Here is a 16,788-nt window from a genome sequence, read left to right on the forward strand (position 1 = left end):
AAAAATAATTCTGGCCTAATTAGCAGTATTTTAGCCAACTGGCTAACGCTATGGAGAATGTATAAGCTTGAAAATGCAACTATTTCTATAGGTTTAGTGCAACGTTATGTATATAATCTTGATATGAAGAGAAAAACACGCTGACCGAAGCGAATTTTATTTTTTTTGATTCATATCAGTCAATCCGAAGTCCTTGCGTTTTCCTAGATCGCTGCTCGGTTTGCATAATACTATTACTACTAAAAATAATTTTGGCCTAATTAGCAGTACGTTAGCTAACTGGCTAACGCTATGGAAAATGTATAAGCTTGAAAATGCAACTATTTCCATAAGCTTAGTGCACGTTAAGGACAGAATCCACATATAAACAGATAAATACGCTGACCTAAGCAAATTTATTTTTTGTTACTAAAGATTCAATCAGAAGTCCCCGAGTTTTGCTAGATCGCTGCTCAGGTTGCATAAAACTTTATCTACTAAAATAATTCTGGCCTAATTAGCAGTATTTTAGCCAACTGGCAAACACTATGGAAAATGGAAAAGCGTGAACTAGCAACTATTTCCATAGGTTTAGTGCAACGTTATGCACATAATCAAGATATGAAGAGTAAAACACGCTGACCTAAGCGATTTTTTTTTTTTTCATATCATTCAATCCGAAGTCCCTGCGTTTTCCTAGATCGCTGCTCAGGTTGCATAAAACTTTTTCTACTAAAAATAATTTTGGCCTAATTAGCAGTACGTTAGCTAACTGGCTAACGATATGTCAAATGTATAAGCTTGAAAATGCAACTATTTCCATAAGCTTAGTGCACGTTAAGGACAGAATCCACATATAAACAGATAAATACGCTGACCTAAGCAAATTTATTTTTTGTTACTAAAGATTCAATCAGAAGACCCCGAGTTTTCCTAGATTGCTGCTCAGTTTGCATAAAACTTTATCTACTAAAAATAATTCTGGCCTAATTAGCAGTACGTTAGCAAACTGGCTAACACTATGGAAAATGAAAAAGCTTGAACTAGCAACTATTTCCATAAGCTTAGTGCAACGTTATGCACATAATCTAGATATGAAGAGAAAAATACGCTGACCTAAGCGAATATTCTTTTTGTTACTAAAGATTCAATCCGAAGTCCCTGCGTTTTCCTAGATCGCTGCTCAGTTTGCATACAATTTTTTCTTCTAAAAATAATTCTGGCCTAATTAGCAGTATTTTAGCCAACTGACTAACACTATGGAAAGTGGAAAAGCGTGAACTTGCAACTATTTCCATAGGTTTAGTGCAACGTTATGCACATAATCTAGATATGAAGAGTAAAACACGCTGACCTAAGCGATTTTTTTTGTTTCATATCATTCAATCCGAAGTCCCTGCGTTTTCCTGGATAACTGCTCGTTTTGCATAATACTTTTACTACTAAAAATAATTATGGCCTAATTAGCAGTATTTTATCCAACTGGCTAACGTTATGGAAAATGGAAAAGCGTGAACTAGCAACGTTATGCACATAATCTAGATATGAAGAGTAAAACACGCTGACCTAAGCGATTTTTTTTTGTTTCATATCATTCAATCCGAAGTCCTTCCGTTTTCCTAGATCGCTGCTCGGTTTCCATAAAACTTTTTCTACTAAAAATAATTCTGGCCTATTTAGCTGTATTTTAGCCAACTGGCTAACACTATGGAAAGTGGAAAAGCGTGAACTTGCAACTATTTCCATAGGTTTAGTGCAACGTTATGCACATAATCTAGATATGAAGAGTAAAACACGCTGACCTAAGCGATTTTTTTAGTTTCATATCATTCAATCCGAAGTCCTTGCTTTTTCCTAGATCGCTGCTCGGTTTGCATAATACTATTACTACTAAAAATAATTTTGGCCTAATTACCAGTACGTTAGCAAACTGGCTAACACTATAGAAAATGGAAAAGCGTGAACTAGCAACTATTTCCATAGGTTTAGTGCAACGTTATGTACATAATCTAGATATGAAGAGAAAAATACGCTGACCTAAGCGAATTTTTTTTTGTTACTAATGATTCAATCCGAAGTCCCTGCGTTTTCCTAGATCGCTGCTCAGGTTGCATAAAACTTTTTCTACTAAAAATAATTTTGGCCTAATTAGCAGTACGTTAGCTAACTGGCTAACGCTATGGAAAATGTATAAGCTTGAAAATGCAACTATTTCCATAAGCTTAGTGCACGTTAAGGACAGAATCCACATATCAACAGATAAATACGCTGACCTAAGCAAATTTATTTTTTGTTACTAAAGATTCAATCAGAAGTCCCTGCGTTTTCCTAGATCGCTGCTCAGGTTGCATAAAACTTTATCTACTAAAAATAATTCTGGCCTAATTAGCAGTATTTTAGCCAACTGGCAAACACTATGGAAAATGGAAAAGCGTGAACTAGCAACTATTTCCATAGGTTTAGTGCAACGTTATGCACATAATCAAGATATGAAGAGTAAAACACGCTGACCTAAGCGATTTTTTTTTTTTTCATATCATTCAATCCGAAGTCCCTGCGTTTTCCTAGATCGCTGCTCAGGTTGCATAAAACTTTTTCTACTAAAAATAATTTTGGCCTAATTAGCAGTACGTTAGCTAACTGGCTAACGATATGTCAAATGTATAAGCTTGAAAATGCAACTATTTCCATAAGCTTAGTGCACGTTAAGGACAGAATCCACATATAAACAGATAAATACGCTGACCTAAGCAAATTTATTTTTTGTTACTAAAGATTCAATCAGAAGACCCCGAGTTTTCCTAGATTGCTGCTCAGTTTGCATAAAACTTTATCTACTAAAAATAATTCTGGCCTAATTAGCAGTACGTTAGCAAACTGGCTAACACTATGGAAAATGAAAAAGCTTGAACTAGCAACTATTTCCATAAGCTTAGTGCAACGTTATGCACATAATCTAGATATGAAGAGAAAAATACGCTGACCTAAGCGAATATTCTTTTTGTTACTAAAGATTCAATCCGAAGTCCCTGCGTTTTCCTAGATCGCTGCTCAGTTTGCATACAATTTTTTCTTCTAAAAATAATTCTGGCCTAATTAGCAGTATTTTAGCCAACTGACTAACACTATGGAAAGTGGAAAAGCGTGAACTTGCAACTATTTCCATAGGTTTAGTGCAACGTTATGCACATAATCTAGATATGAAGAGTAAAACACGCTGACCTAAGCGATTTTTTTTGTTTCATATCATTCAATCCGAAGTCCCTGCGTTTTCCTGGATAACTGCTCGTTTTGCATAATACTTTTACTACTAAAAATAATTATGGCCTAATTAGCAGTATTTTATCCAACTGGCTAACGTTATGGAAAATGGAAAAGCGTGAACTAGCAACGTTATGCACATAATCTAGATATGAAGAGTAAAACACGCTGACCTAAGCGATTTTTTTTTGTTTCATATCATTCAATCCGAAGTCCTTCCGTTTTCCTAGATCGCTGCTCGGTTTCCATAAAACTTTTTCTACTAAAAATAATTCTGGCCTATTTAGCTGTATTTTAGCCAACTGGCTAACACTATGGAAAGTGGAAAAGCGTGAACTTGCAACTATTTCCATAGGTTTAGTGCAACGTTATGCACATAATCTAGATATGAAGAGTAAAACACGCTGACCTAAGCGATTTTTTTAGTTTCATATCATTCAATCCGAAGTCCTTGCTTTTTCCTAGATCGCTGCTCGGTTTGCATAATACTATTACTACTAAAAATAATTTTGGCCTAATTACCAGTACGTTAGCAAACTGGCTAACACTATAGAAAATGGAAAAGCGTGAACTAGCAACTATTTCCATAGGTTTAGTGCAACGTTATGTACATAATCTAGATATGAAGAGAAAAATACGCTGACCTAAGCGAATTTTTTTTTGTTACTAATGATTCAATCCGAAGTCCCTGCGTTTTCCTAGATCGCTGCTCAGGTTGCATAAAACTTTTTCTACTAAAAATAATTTTGGCCTAATTAGCAGTACGTTAGCTAACTGGCTAACGCTATGGAAAATGTATAAGCTTGAAAATGCAACTATTTCCATAAGCTTAGTGCACGTTAAGGACAGAATCCACATATCAACAGATAAATACGCTGACCTAAGCAAATTTATTTTTTGTTACTAAAGATTCAATCAGAAGTCCCTGCGTTTTCCTAGATCGCTGCTCAGGTTGCATAAAACTTTATCTACTAAAAATAATTCTGGCCTAATTAGCAGTATTTTAGCCAACTGGCAAACACTATGGAAAATGGAAAAGCGTGAACTAGCAACTATTTCCATAGGTTTAGTGCAACGTTATGCACATAATCAAGATATGAAGAGTAAAACACGCTGACCTAAGCGATTTTTTTTTGTTTCATATCATTCAATCCGAAGTCCCTGCGTTTTCCTGGATAACTGCTCGTTTTGCATAATACTTTTACTACTAAAAATAATTATGGCCTAATTAGCAGTATTTTATCCAACTGGCTAACGTTATGGAAAATGGAAAAGCGTGAACTAGCAACGTTATGCACATAATCTAGATATGAAGAGTAAAACACGCTGACCTAAGCGATTTTTTTTTGTTTCATATCATTCAATCCGAAGTCCTTGCGTTTTCCTAGATCGCTGCTCGGTTTCCATAAAACTTTTTCTACTAAAAATAATTCTGGCCTATTTAGCTGTATTTTAGCCAACTGGCTAACACTATGGAAAGTGGAAAAGCGTGAACTTGCAACTATTTCCATAGGTTTAGTGCAACGTTATGCACATAATCTAGATATGAAGAGTAAAACACGCTGACCTAAGCGATTTTTTTAGTTTCATATCATTCAATCCGAAGTCCTTGCTTTTTCCTAGATCGCTGCTCGGTTTGCATAATACTATTACTACTAAAAATAATTTTGGCCTAATTACCAGTACGTTAGCAAACTGGCTAACACTATAGAAAATGGAAAAGCGTGAACTAGCAACTATTTCCATAGGTTTAGTGCAACGTTATGTACATAATCTAGATATGAAGAGAAAAATACGCTGACCTAAGCGAATTTTTTTTTGTTACTAATGATTCAATCCGAAGTCCCTGCGTTTTCCTAGATCGCTGCTCAGGTTGCATAAAACTTTTTCTACTAAAAATAATTTTGGCCTAATTAGCAGTACGTTAGCTAACTGGCTAACGCTATGGAAAATGTATAAGCTTGAAAATGCAACTATTTCCATAAGCTTAGTGCACGTTAAGGACAGAATCCACATATCAACAGATAAATACGCTGACCTAAGCAAATTTATTTTTTGTTACTAAAGATTCAATCAGAAGTCCCTGCGTTTTCCTAGATCGCTGCTCAGGTTGCATAAAACTTTATCTACTAAAAATAATTCTGGCCTAATTAGCAGTATTTTAGCCAACTGGCAAACACTATGGAAAATGGAAAAGCGTGAACTAGCAACTATTTCCATAGGTTTAGTGCAACGTTATGCACATAATCAAGATATGAAGAGTAAAACACGCTGACCTAAGCGATTTTTTTTTGTTTCATATCATTCAATCCGAAGTCCCTGCGTTTTCCTAGATCGCTGCTCAGGTTGCATAAAACTTTTTCTACTAAAAATAATTTTGGCCTAATTAGCAGTACGTTAGCTAACTGGCTAACGATATGGAAAATGTATAAGCTTGAAAATGCAACTATTTCCATAAGCTTAGTGCACGTTAAGGACAGAATCCACATATAAACAGATAAATACGCTGACCTAAGCAAATTCATTTTTTGTTACTAAAGATTCAATCAGAAGTCCCCGAGTTTTGCTAGATCGCTGCTCGATTGCATAATACTTTTACTACTAAAAATAATTTTGGCCTAATTAGCAGTACGTTAGCAAACTGGCTAACACTATAGAAAATGGAAAAGCGTGAACTAGCAACTATTTCCATAGGTTTAGTGCAACGTTATGTACATAATCTAGATATGAAGAGAAAAATACGCTGACCTAAGCGAATTTTTTTTTGTTACTAATGATTCAATCAGAAGTCCTTGCGTTTTCCTAGATCGCTGCTCAGGTTGCATAAAACTTTATCTACTAAAAATAATTCTGGCCTAATTAGCAGTATTTTAGCCAACTGGCTAACGCTATGGAGAATGTATAAGCTTGAAAATGCAACTATTTCTATAGGTTTAGTGCAACGTTATGTATATAATCTTGATATGAAGAGAAAAACACGCTGACCGAAGCGAATTTTTTTTTTTTTGATTCATATCAGTCAATCCGAAGTCCTTGCGTTTTCCTAGATCGCTGCTCGGTTTGCATAATACTATTACTACTAAAAATAATTTTGGCCTAATTAGCAGTACGTTAGCTAACTGGCTAACGCTATGGAAAATGTATAAGCTTGTAAATGCAACTATTTCCATAAGCTTAGTGCACGTTAAGGACAGAATCCACATATAAACAGATAAATACGCTGACCTAAGCAAATTTATTTTTTGTTACTAAAGATTCAATCAGAAGTCCCCGAGTTTTGCTAGATCGCTGCTCACTTTTGCATAATACTATTACTACTAAAAATAATTTTGGCCTAATTAGCAGTACGTTAGCAAACTGGCTAACACTATAGAAAATGGAAAAGCGTGAACTAGCAACTATTTCCATAGGTTTAGTGCAACGTTATGTACATAATCTAGATATGAAGAGAAAAATACGCTGACCTAAGCGAATTTTTTTTTTGTTACTAATGATTCAATCAGAAGTCCCTGCTTTTTCCTAGATCGCTGCTCAGGTTGCATAAAACTTTATCTACTAAAAATAATTCTGGCCTAATTAGCAGTATTTTAGCCAACTGGCAAACACTATCGAAAATGGAAAAGCGTGAACTAGCAACGTTATGCACATGATGTAGATATGAAAAGAAAAACACGCTGACCTAAGTGATTTTTTTTTGTTTCATATCATTCAATCCGAAGTCCTTGCGTTTTCCTAGATCGCTGCTCGGTTTCCATAAAACTTTTTCTACTAAAAATAATTCTGGCCTATTTAGCTGTATTTTAGCCAACTGGCTAACACTATGGAAAATGGAAAAGCTTGAAAATGCAACTATTTCGATAAGCTTAGTGCACGTTAAGGACAGAATCCACATATAAACAGATAAATACGCTGACCTAAGCAAATTTATTTTTTGTTACTAAAGATTCAATCAGAAGTCCCCGAGTTTTGCTAGATCGCTGCACACTTTTGCATAATACTGTTACTACTAAAAATAATTTTGGCCTAATTAGCAGTACGTTAGCCAACTGCCTAACACTATGGAAAATGGAAAATCGTGAACTAGCAACGTTATGCACATAATGTAGATATGAAAAGAAAAACACGATGACCTAAGCGATTTTTTTTTGTTTCATATCATTCAATCCGAAGTCCTTGCGTTTTCCTAGATCGCTGCTCGGTTTGCATAATACTATTACTACCAAAAATAATTTTGCCCTAATTACCAGTACGTTAGCTAACTGGCTAACGCTATGGAAAATGGAAAAGCGTGAACTAGCAACGTGATGCACATAATATAGATATGAAAAGAAAAACACGCTGACCTAAGCGAATTTTTTTTTGTTTCATATCATTCAATCCGAAGTCCCTGCGTTTTCCTGGATAACTGCTCGTTTTGCATAATACTTTTACTACTAAAAATAATTATGGCCTAATTAGCAGTATTTTATCCAACTGGCTAACGTTATGGAAAATGGAAAAGCGTGAACTAGCAACGTTATGCACATAATGTAGATATGAAAAGAAAAACACGCTGACCTAAGCGATTTTTTTTTTTGTTTCATATCATTCAATCCGAAGTCCTTGCGTTTTCCTAGATCGCTGCTCGGTTTGCATAATACTATTACTACTAAAAATAATTTTGGCCTAATTAGCAGTACGTTAGCTAACTGGCTAACGCTATGGAAAATGTATAAGCTTGAAAATGCAACTATTTCCATAAGCTTAGTGCACGTTAAGGACAGAATCCACATATAAACAGATAAATACGTTGACCTAAGCAAATTTATTTTTTGTTACTAATGATTCAATCAGAAGTGCCTGCGTTTTCCTGGATCGCTGCGCATTTTGCATAAAACTTTTTCTACTAAAAATAATTCTGGCCTATTTAGCAGTACGTTAGCTAACTGGCTAACGCTATGGAAAATGTATAAGCTTGAAAATGCAACTATTTCCATAAGTTTAGTGCACGTTAAGGACAGAATCCACATATAAACAGATAAATACGTTGACCTAAGCAAATTTATTTTTTGTTACTAATGACTAAAATGGCCGGTGTCAGCTTGAAGCACGGCTTATGTCGGCGATGCTGGCGTCCGCGCGATAATGCTGATTGGAGCGGCGTCCAAGCGATGATGCTGGCTGGCGCAGTGTTCGGCTTCCATGCGTCGGTGCTCGCTGCAGTAGTTGTTGATGCTGCTCGCTGGTCTCGCGACCGATGTTGTGATGCTTGTGGGTCTCACCGGCTGTAGATGAGCCGCTGAGATTCGTCCTCTGCGGCTGTGCGTGGGCCTTAGAGGAGTAAAAAAGAAAGGCGTCGGCGCGGGCTAATAATGGCCGATGCGAGACGTGGTGAAGTTGAAACGGATAAAAGCGGCGGCTGTAAAGGGGCCGGCGCAAGACGTGATGTCCGAGATGATAAAAGCGTCATAGCGCGGTTGACAAGGGCCGCGCGAAAAGACGTAAGTTTGTCGGTGTAAAGACCGAGAGAGCTGGATAAAACCTCGAAATGAGTGACAGCTGCTGGCCACCGGGTGAGGAAGCCGAGGCGAGCTCGCGGTCGAGGCTTCGCGAAATAGCGCGGCGTCGAAAATGGCGCCGCGCGATGACTCGCGGATTGCGAGTGTTCAAAGTCGGGGTCACCACTTTGCTGGACGAAGAGTTCGCGCCAGCTTATTTTGTATTGCAAGGATCAGGGATAATATACCGGGTATATATTAAGGTACGACTAGATGCATATTGTGGAATGTTCTTTAATTGTATTAATTTAATGTAAAATTTTTTGATGTTTTATCATTTTGAGAAGAGTAAATTTCTACATCGCTATTATTACACTATTATTACTTCCAAATCAACATTCTTTCCTTTAACATTTTATCATAGAAACTTCAGGTTAATAATCGTATTATAAAGATCGTTTTTCTTAAGTTAATATAGTTAAGGCATCTTTTGCAACTTTTCTATAGCTATACGAGATCGCGTCATACAAATCATTTATTGATTCAAAAATACTTTTTTAAAAGTAACATTTCTTTTTGGTTGATTTATCATTGTATCATAAAAACTGATGAAGGTAACTAATCATATAAGTTATCGTTTTTCTTTAACTATAATGTACTTAAGGCAATTTTTGCATATATATCTATAGCTATACGAGATCATGTCATACAAATCATTTAATGATTTAAAAATAATTTTTTAGAAATTATATCTTGCGTTACTGAAACTAATAACTATAATCAATTACAGTTATATAGCATTTTTTTTTTTTTTTTTACATGGCATTTGGAACTCGAAAGTTCATCGCCTCATCTACGCAAGCCTTCCACGCTGCTCTATCTTGTGTCAACCCCACCCAAGATGCACCTCTCCGATCGACACCCACCCGTCCTATTACTACTAGATCCGCTTTTACGTTGTCCTCCCATCTACGTCTAGGTCTACCTAGAGGTCGCGTTACCATCGGCCTGCCCTTCATGACACGCGCTGCCGTACGGTCGTCTCCCATTCTCGCTACGTGCCCTGCCCATCCCAATCTGCGCGATTTTATTATTCTGTTAATATTTGGTGACGCGTACAGATTGTGTAACTCATCATTGTGTAGTCTCCTCCATTCCCCGGTTTCCTCATCTTTCTGCGGCCCGTATATTTTTCGCAAGACTTTATTTTCAAATACCCTAAAACGGTTGTCCGCCTGCTTAGTGAGAGCCCACGTTTCGCACCCGTACAGAACCACCGGCAGTATTATTGTCCTGTATATTCTTATTTTAACGTTTTTAGACAATAGCCTCGACTTAAGTAAATTACTCACGGCGTAGAAGCAAGCATTACCCGAATGGAGTCTCTTATTTATTTCGACATTAATCTCGTTTCTATCATTTATGGTCGTACCCAGATACCTGAATTCGCTAACCTTTTCAAAAGTAAAATTCCCAACTCTGAGATCTTCCTCCCCTCTGCAGATGCCTTGTTGATTTGTTTTTGATTCACTCACTTCTAATCCTGTATACTCCACCGCTTTTATGAGGATTTCCGCGTTTCTTGCTACCGTTTCCCTACAATCCCCCAGTATATCCAAATCATCTGCATAGCCTAGTATCTTCGTTGTTCCATTAAGCGTTGCGCCCAGCTGGCTAACCTGCATTTTTCTAACGGCATACTCTAACGTTAAGTTGACCAGCACCTTAGAGAGCCCATCCCCTTGTTTTAAACCATCGCGTATCATGAAGGGTTCTGATACATTACCGCCTACTCGGACCTTTCCCGTGCTTCCGTTCAGACATATTTGAATTAATCTCACGAGTTTTTTCGGCACACCGAGAAGTACTAGAATTTGATACATTTTGCTTCGCTCAATAGAATCGTACGCTATTTTAAAATCTATAAATAGTTGGTATGTGGTTTCGCAAAATTCCCACTTTTTCTCTAACAACTGTCTTATGGTAAACATTTGATCGCTCGTCGATCTGTTGCGCCGAAATCCGCACTGATAATCTCCTACTATATCTTCCGCGAATGGAGTGAGTCTAGCTTGTATTACGTTTGACAGAACTTTGTAGCACGTTGCTAAAAGTGAAATACCCCTATAGTTATTGCAGTCTGTCTTATCCCCCTTTTTAAAAATCGGTATAATGATAGATTCCTTCCAATTTTCGGGTATTGTTTCATTTTTCCAGATGGCACATACTAGTTTATAGATTTTGAAAGTGATCTCGACGCCCCCATATTTGAGTAACTCAGCTGGTTTAGAGTCATTTCCCGCGGCTTTGTTGTATTTTAGTTTTTTAATCGCGGCCTCTACTTCTTGGTAGCTCGGTTCCTCCACGTGGGGTTCAGCAGTGTGAATTTCGTCCCCTAATTCTTCGCTATTTTCGTGCACGTTTAATAATTTATCGAATTAATTTTTCCACAGCGACAGTAATTCGTTGTCATTTGTTACGAGGTCCCCGTTTTCGTCCTTCATCAATTGCGCTGTACTCCTAAAACCCTTTCTGATGGCGTTAATCCCTCTGTACATATCGCGGGGGTTATTTTCCTTACTGTTAGTTTCTATTCTCCTAATAAGATTCTTTTGATACTCCCGCTTCTTATTTCTGTAGATCGCGCTCGTCTGTTTCCTTACGTTAGAATACTCTTCTACGGTCCTATCGCTTCTATTTTGTAAGCTATCTAATTTAGCCTTTTTGCGCCTTTCAAACCAGAGTTCGCACTCTTCGTCAAACCATGGTTTGCTCTTTGGCTTTTTCTTTTTACCCAGCACTTTGTTCGCGGCCTCTTTTACCGTTTTTTCGATGTCCCCCCATAAGCTATTCGGTTCGTCATTCCCCTCCGGTGATGTGTTTGCTTCTTCAAGTGCCTGAAACCTGTTATTAATTTCTATCTGGTACCTAATTCGCTCTGTTCTATCTCGTAGTTTCTCAATATCGAAGCTTTCTACCTTATTTGCTCGCTTACTATTTTGATTCGCTACTAGTCTAGCTCTTAATTTGGCTACTACTAGGAAGTGGTCCGAGTCGCTATCTGCCTCTCTGTGAGCCCTTACGTCAAGAACATTAGTATGACGTCTTTTTTCAATGAGGAAATGATCAATTTGGTTCTGTGTGGCCCCGTCCGGCGATGTCCACGATGCCTTGTGTATGTTCTTGTGCTTAAAACACGTAGTTTTGATTATAAGATCTTTTGCCGCCGCGAAATTTATGACCCTAATACCGTTATCATTGCTGGCTTCGTGCAGGCTTTCCTTACCTATAGTAGGCCTAAACATTTCCTCCCTACCTATTTTAGCATTGAAATCGCCTAATACTATTCTTGTGTCGTAAGACGCGAACTGGTCGATTACCTGCTCTAAAGTTTCGTAATAGAGATCCTTAGCTTCTTCTTCTTTGTCCTCCGTAGGACAGTGTACATTAATAAATACATATCTATACCATTCACCTTCGATAATGATGTACGAGAGCCTATCATTGACGGATTTGTAACTATTAACCGAATGTATGATGCTTTTGCTTACGAGAAATCCGGTGCCTAGAGATCCCCCACTCCCGGCCCCATACAGGTACGTGAAGTTACCCGATGCTAGTACTCCGCCATCTGGCCCCCGCGATTCCTGTATTGCTACCAAATCTAGATTGTACCTATCAGCTTCCTTTACAAGTTCTTTAAACACACCTGCTCTGTATAGACTGCGAACATTCCAAGTTCCGACCCTTAAGTCCCTTTTGGTTCGGATTTGATTTTTTTGAGCCATGATGTTATGTTAAACCCGCGCGCTTCGGATCCTGTTCCGATCGCAAGTGAGTCCACCGTTCTAGGGGTGATAACCCCCATACCTCTCTAGAACTAAGTATGAGAGCTTTCCGACTTTGACGAGGACAGTGTCAATTCGTCGTCAGACACACTACGGTTTCATTCTCGCATCCTAACGCCCCCCTGCAAGGCAGCGCGCCTTCGCTGGCATCGTTACCGCGTAAGACCAGGTGATGAATCATTCTACACATCCCCTTTCGGGGCAGTTGTCATCACTCCCGCATCTTCCTCGGCAGCAGGATTTTTGTCCATTTTTGTAATGTGTGATGAAAGAGATAGATTAAGAGATAAGAGATGTGCCAAGTTTTTGTTGTTGTGGTGCTTGCGTAGTGTTTCTAGATGAATGCGTTCGACAGTGTGGGCTCATCACACCCACGCCTGTTCCTATCGGCTGTCCGCGGCTGCTTATTCAATTTATTCGCAGCTAACCTCTTTCTTAGGGGCTGTTCCTCTATCCGTAACCTAAGGACGCGCTGTGTAGTGGTGATAGGCACCCACCCGTCCGATCTGGACGACAACGCCCAAGACCCGCTTAGGGTAGCGGCATTGTAACAGAGTTTTATAGTATTATCAACTATATCTTAGATATATACAAGACTTTTATATCTTCTTCGGTTACGAAGACATAATAAGATTCGTTTCAGTTTATAATCGACCTGTATTATAAAACTAATAATGATTTTCTTATAATCAAATCAACAGAATATCAACTTTGATCGGTATTTATAGTATTTAACTTTTATCCTTATTCCTGGGACTAAATTCTTCCCTCTTTATTTTTTGTGTTGTGAATAAAGGCTCTGATAATAACACAATCTCTTTCCTTCAAAATAGGATATTTATTTCGCATGTCTTTTAAGTATTCAGTGGGGATTCGTTGAGGTAGCGTGTTATCTCTAATGTAAGACTTGACTGCATTTCTTTCTTCATCAGACCAGGTTTTTTTACTTGAAAATTTTATTCATTAAATTAAGTCAAATTAAAAACTATTAAGATAATATGTATTAACGAATTCGTGTACTTATGCATATTCTATACAAACCTTTACAAGGTCCTTTGATGTCCACTACTTCATCGTCTGAATCGTTTCTCTTCCTTTTATAATCGTTGGTTTTTTGAGTGATCTTGGACTTTAATTTTTCTATTTTCTCTTTTAGGAAAAAGTTATTTTCCTTGGGTTTCGTAGATTTCTCCTCTGAAACTGAAATTTATAAATTGATTACTTCTAGAACTATAGGTAGGGAGATTTATACAAGTGCTAAGGCCAATATTGCAAATCATCTTTATATCACTGCGTGGCATAAATACTCACTTTGGTCACGCCTATCCGTGGCATAAGTGGACCTTTATGTCACCGCGCTTATGCACTAACCTCATGGTGCCAAAATGGACTGCTAATGCCACGGATAGGCGTGACAGAGAATTTATTCTAGTCAATGCTATAAAGGGGGGCACCCCCCTAATATATTATAAATTCTTAACCATTAAGTGGTAGACTATTCTGATTTTTATTTTATTCCATACTCAATCAAAATGGTCATTTTTCGAGCCTGAAACACGGCGCGAAAGTAGCATATTTTTCCCACAAATTTGGTTTGCGGGAAATATAAGCATTTTGCGGGAAATATGAGAAATTTGCGGGAAATGTGAGAAATTTGCGGAAAATATGAGAATGTTGCGGGAAATATGAGAATTTTGCGGGGAAAAAAGTAGAAAAAATAATTTTTCATTTACAAATCGTTGATATGAATAAAAAAAGTTTCGACCGCGCTTTTGAGACTAGAATAGTGACCTTTTGATGAAGCATGGAATAAAATACTATATGCAACACGGGGAGAAAGTAAATTTCCCCGCGGATGATTACTGCTACTAAACGCACTCGGAAAAATCTACTCGCTCTGGCAGTAAATCCTCCCGCGGGAAAAATCTGCTACTTTCTCCCCTTGTTGCATAATGTACTATTAATATATAGTTTAATTTGAAATACCTTCATAGTCGTTTATACATTCATCCTGATCATCTCCTTGCGCATGTGATCCTTGCGCATGTGTTCCTTTCGCATTTTCAAGCAATGGTGCTAAACCTATGATTTCTCTTACAGGTATTTGCTGCCTATAATAATTCAGATGAATTTTCAACTCATGCCCCAAAAATCTTGCCAAATCTTGTAATTTATCATCTTGTATATCTGCTGCGTAGACCATTGTAGCTACTTGTTTTCTCAACATTGTGCCTCTTAATGTTGAACTGTCTTCAACACCACAATGTTCAGCGTATTTGCGCATGATTCTGTAGGCTTCATACCAAGCGTCAATTGAGGTATTGTTAGATGATCTTGCAAATACATACTTGTTTTGTTTCAATGATTCAGGTCTAAGCTTCAGTATCAAGTTGATACTTTCCAAAAGCCTCTGGTGTATTAAAAGTCCAGTTGTGCGCAAGCCCTTTTTATTTAATATGGATATACGCAGATATTGTTTGGCGGCAGCTTTAGATTGTTCTGATAAATTGTTGAACTCTTCTCCCGAGCTTTCCTGATCGAGCCTAAACATTGAAGATTCTCTTATGTCTGATTTTAATAGCCGCGATATTTCGCCTTGCCTTTTTCTATTAAATAGTTGTATCAATATAAGAGTAGACTCGTTAAGCCTGTCGAATGCATTTTTATGAAAACCGTTTTTCAAAAATTCTACGGCTTCAAGTCTAATGTTTTCAGCATACCTGTACAGCTTGTTGATATCCTCCTTCGATGGCAGTTTTATTATTGGTTTTTCTTTTGCCTGCTCTACTAAGCTGTCTCTCGACTTTTTGTTTAGATTTCGAAATTTATTTTTCAAAACTTTTTTAAGCGCTTTTAGTTCCAATTCCTTTTCATCTTGTTTTATCTCTGTAAAATAACTTCGTATAAACTTAATAACTTTGTTTAATAAAGTTACTAATTCGGGGATTTTATGTCCCTTTGCTACTAACCCATCTTTTTCACTATGCTGTGCCATTTCTTTTATTGAATCACAGATTAGGTTAGCATGATCTCTTGATGAAAGAACATCTGATAAGTGATTATACCTGTTATCTTTAGCTTGTACAGTTTTCACAGTCTTTATTGTAGAAATCTACTAAATCATTTCCATACATAATTATGAAATTGTCAATTTTCACAATGTTTTTAATCTTACCTAGATGCATTCTTTTAATGACAAGATCACGAAGTCTCGTGCTTGCTATTGGAAGGACATCTGGTATCAAATTCTCACTTTCTTTTAAGACTCCTTTGGAATTTTGTATCTTACCTCCTATAGGGTAATTATGTTTTCGGAGGAATGATTTTTTCAAATACTTAAAGCAATACTTGCAAGGAGCATATATATCTCCAGCTTGTTCCTCAGGTAATTCATAATTATAAAGAACTGGGATTTGACCATTGGGAGTGTCTTTTAAAGCAACAGTAGCATTCGCGACATTATATTTTTTGGGAAATACGTATCCACCCGTACTTTCATTAATTTCTCCTTTTACTATCTCTCTTTGATTTAATCTTCTCACTCCGTACAATTCTTCTGTATCATTGGTCCTAGTAACATTTACATTATAATCTCCCAAGTTTATAAGAATAGTAAGAGTCTTTGCTTGTATGTCGCTCTCAAATGATGAAGCTTGTTTAATCACTTGCTCATCCTTATGAACGATTGTAAGATGACGTTTAATTTTATCTACTATTTGTTCGCCGCAATAAAAGCAAACATGCACTTTAGATTCTCTTTTCATCTCTAAATTTCTTCTACGTACAACCTTCTTTTGTAGATTTACTCGAGGAGATCCAGTAATATTTTTGTTAAAATTAGTAAGATCGATCTTTCCAAATTCGTCAATTACCAACTTATCTGCAACATAAAACATTTTATTTCCAGTTGTTTATAAAATATTAATTGTATATATTAAACGAAATTACAATTATAAAAGAGCATTCTTAGTAAAAACCGTACTTTAAGAATCGTAACAATATATATTAATAAAATAAATTAGTATAGTTAATAATTAAAATATATAATATACACCTGCATGAAAATGGTGGATGGAGCTTGGAGAGAGTACACGCGGTAAAAGTAGCTCCAGGAAAAAGAAGCGCTGGAATAGTACATTGTGTAACGAGTGCGAAAAGTTACTAATTACGCACAAGGGCGGGTTGGCGCACGAGCGAAGCGAGTAAAAAAGGAGGAAAAAGTT

General features: G+C 37.1%; 2 protein-coding genes across 6 annotated transcripts in view; one reads left to right on the forward strand and one right to left on the reverse strand.

Moving 5' to 3' along the window:
- LOC100679361 (SNF-related serine/threonine-protein kinase) overlaps positions 1-16,509 on the reverse strand; it is a 738,484-nt gene extending 721,975 nt beyond the window's left edge. The window contains exons 1-3 of one of the 2 annotated variants that reach the window (XM_031928117.2): positions 14,552-16,509; positions 13,607-13,765; positions 13,289-13,511 (exon numbers count right to left, since the gene is read on the reverse strand). In XM_031928117.2, the coding sequence (XP_031783977.1) occupies positions 13,420-13,511; positions 13,607-13,765; positions 14,552-15,560 (1,260 nt within the window). In that variant the 5' untranslated portion in view covers positions 15,561-16,509 and the 3' untranslated portion in view covers positions 13,289-13,419. Of the gene's footprint in view, positions 1-13,288; positions 13,512-13,606; positions 13,766-14,551 lie in introns of those variants that run through there. The other variant, XR_004227332.2, reaches the window with a different exon arrangement.
- Positions 1-16,788, forward strand: part of LOC100113956 (syndetin) — a 272,371-nt gene that overhangs the window by 198,331 nt on the left and 57,252 nt on the right. The gene's annotated exons all lie outside the window — the stretch shown is intronic.

This window comes from Nasonia vitripennis, assembly GCF_009193385.2.
Source record: "Nasonia vitripennis strain AsymCx chromosome 4 unlocalized genomic scaffold, Nvit_psr_1.1 chr4_random0003, whole genome shotgun sequence".
NCBI classification, from domain to species: Eukaryota; Metazoa; Arthropoda; class Insecta; order Hymenoptera; family Pteromalidae; genus Nasonia; species Nasonia vitripennis.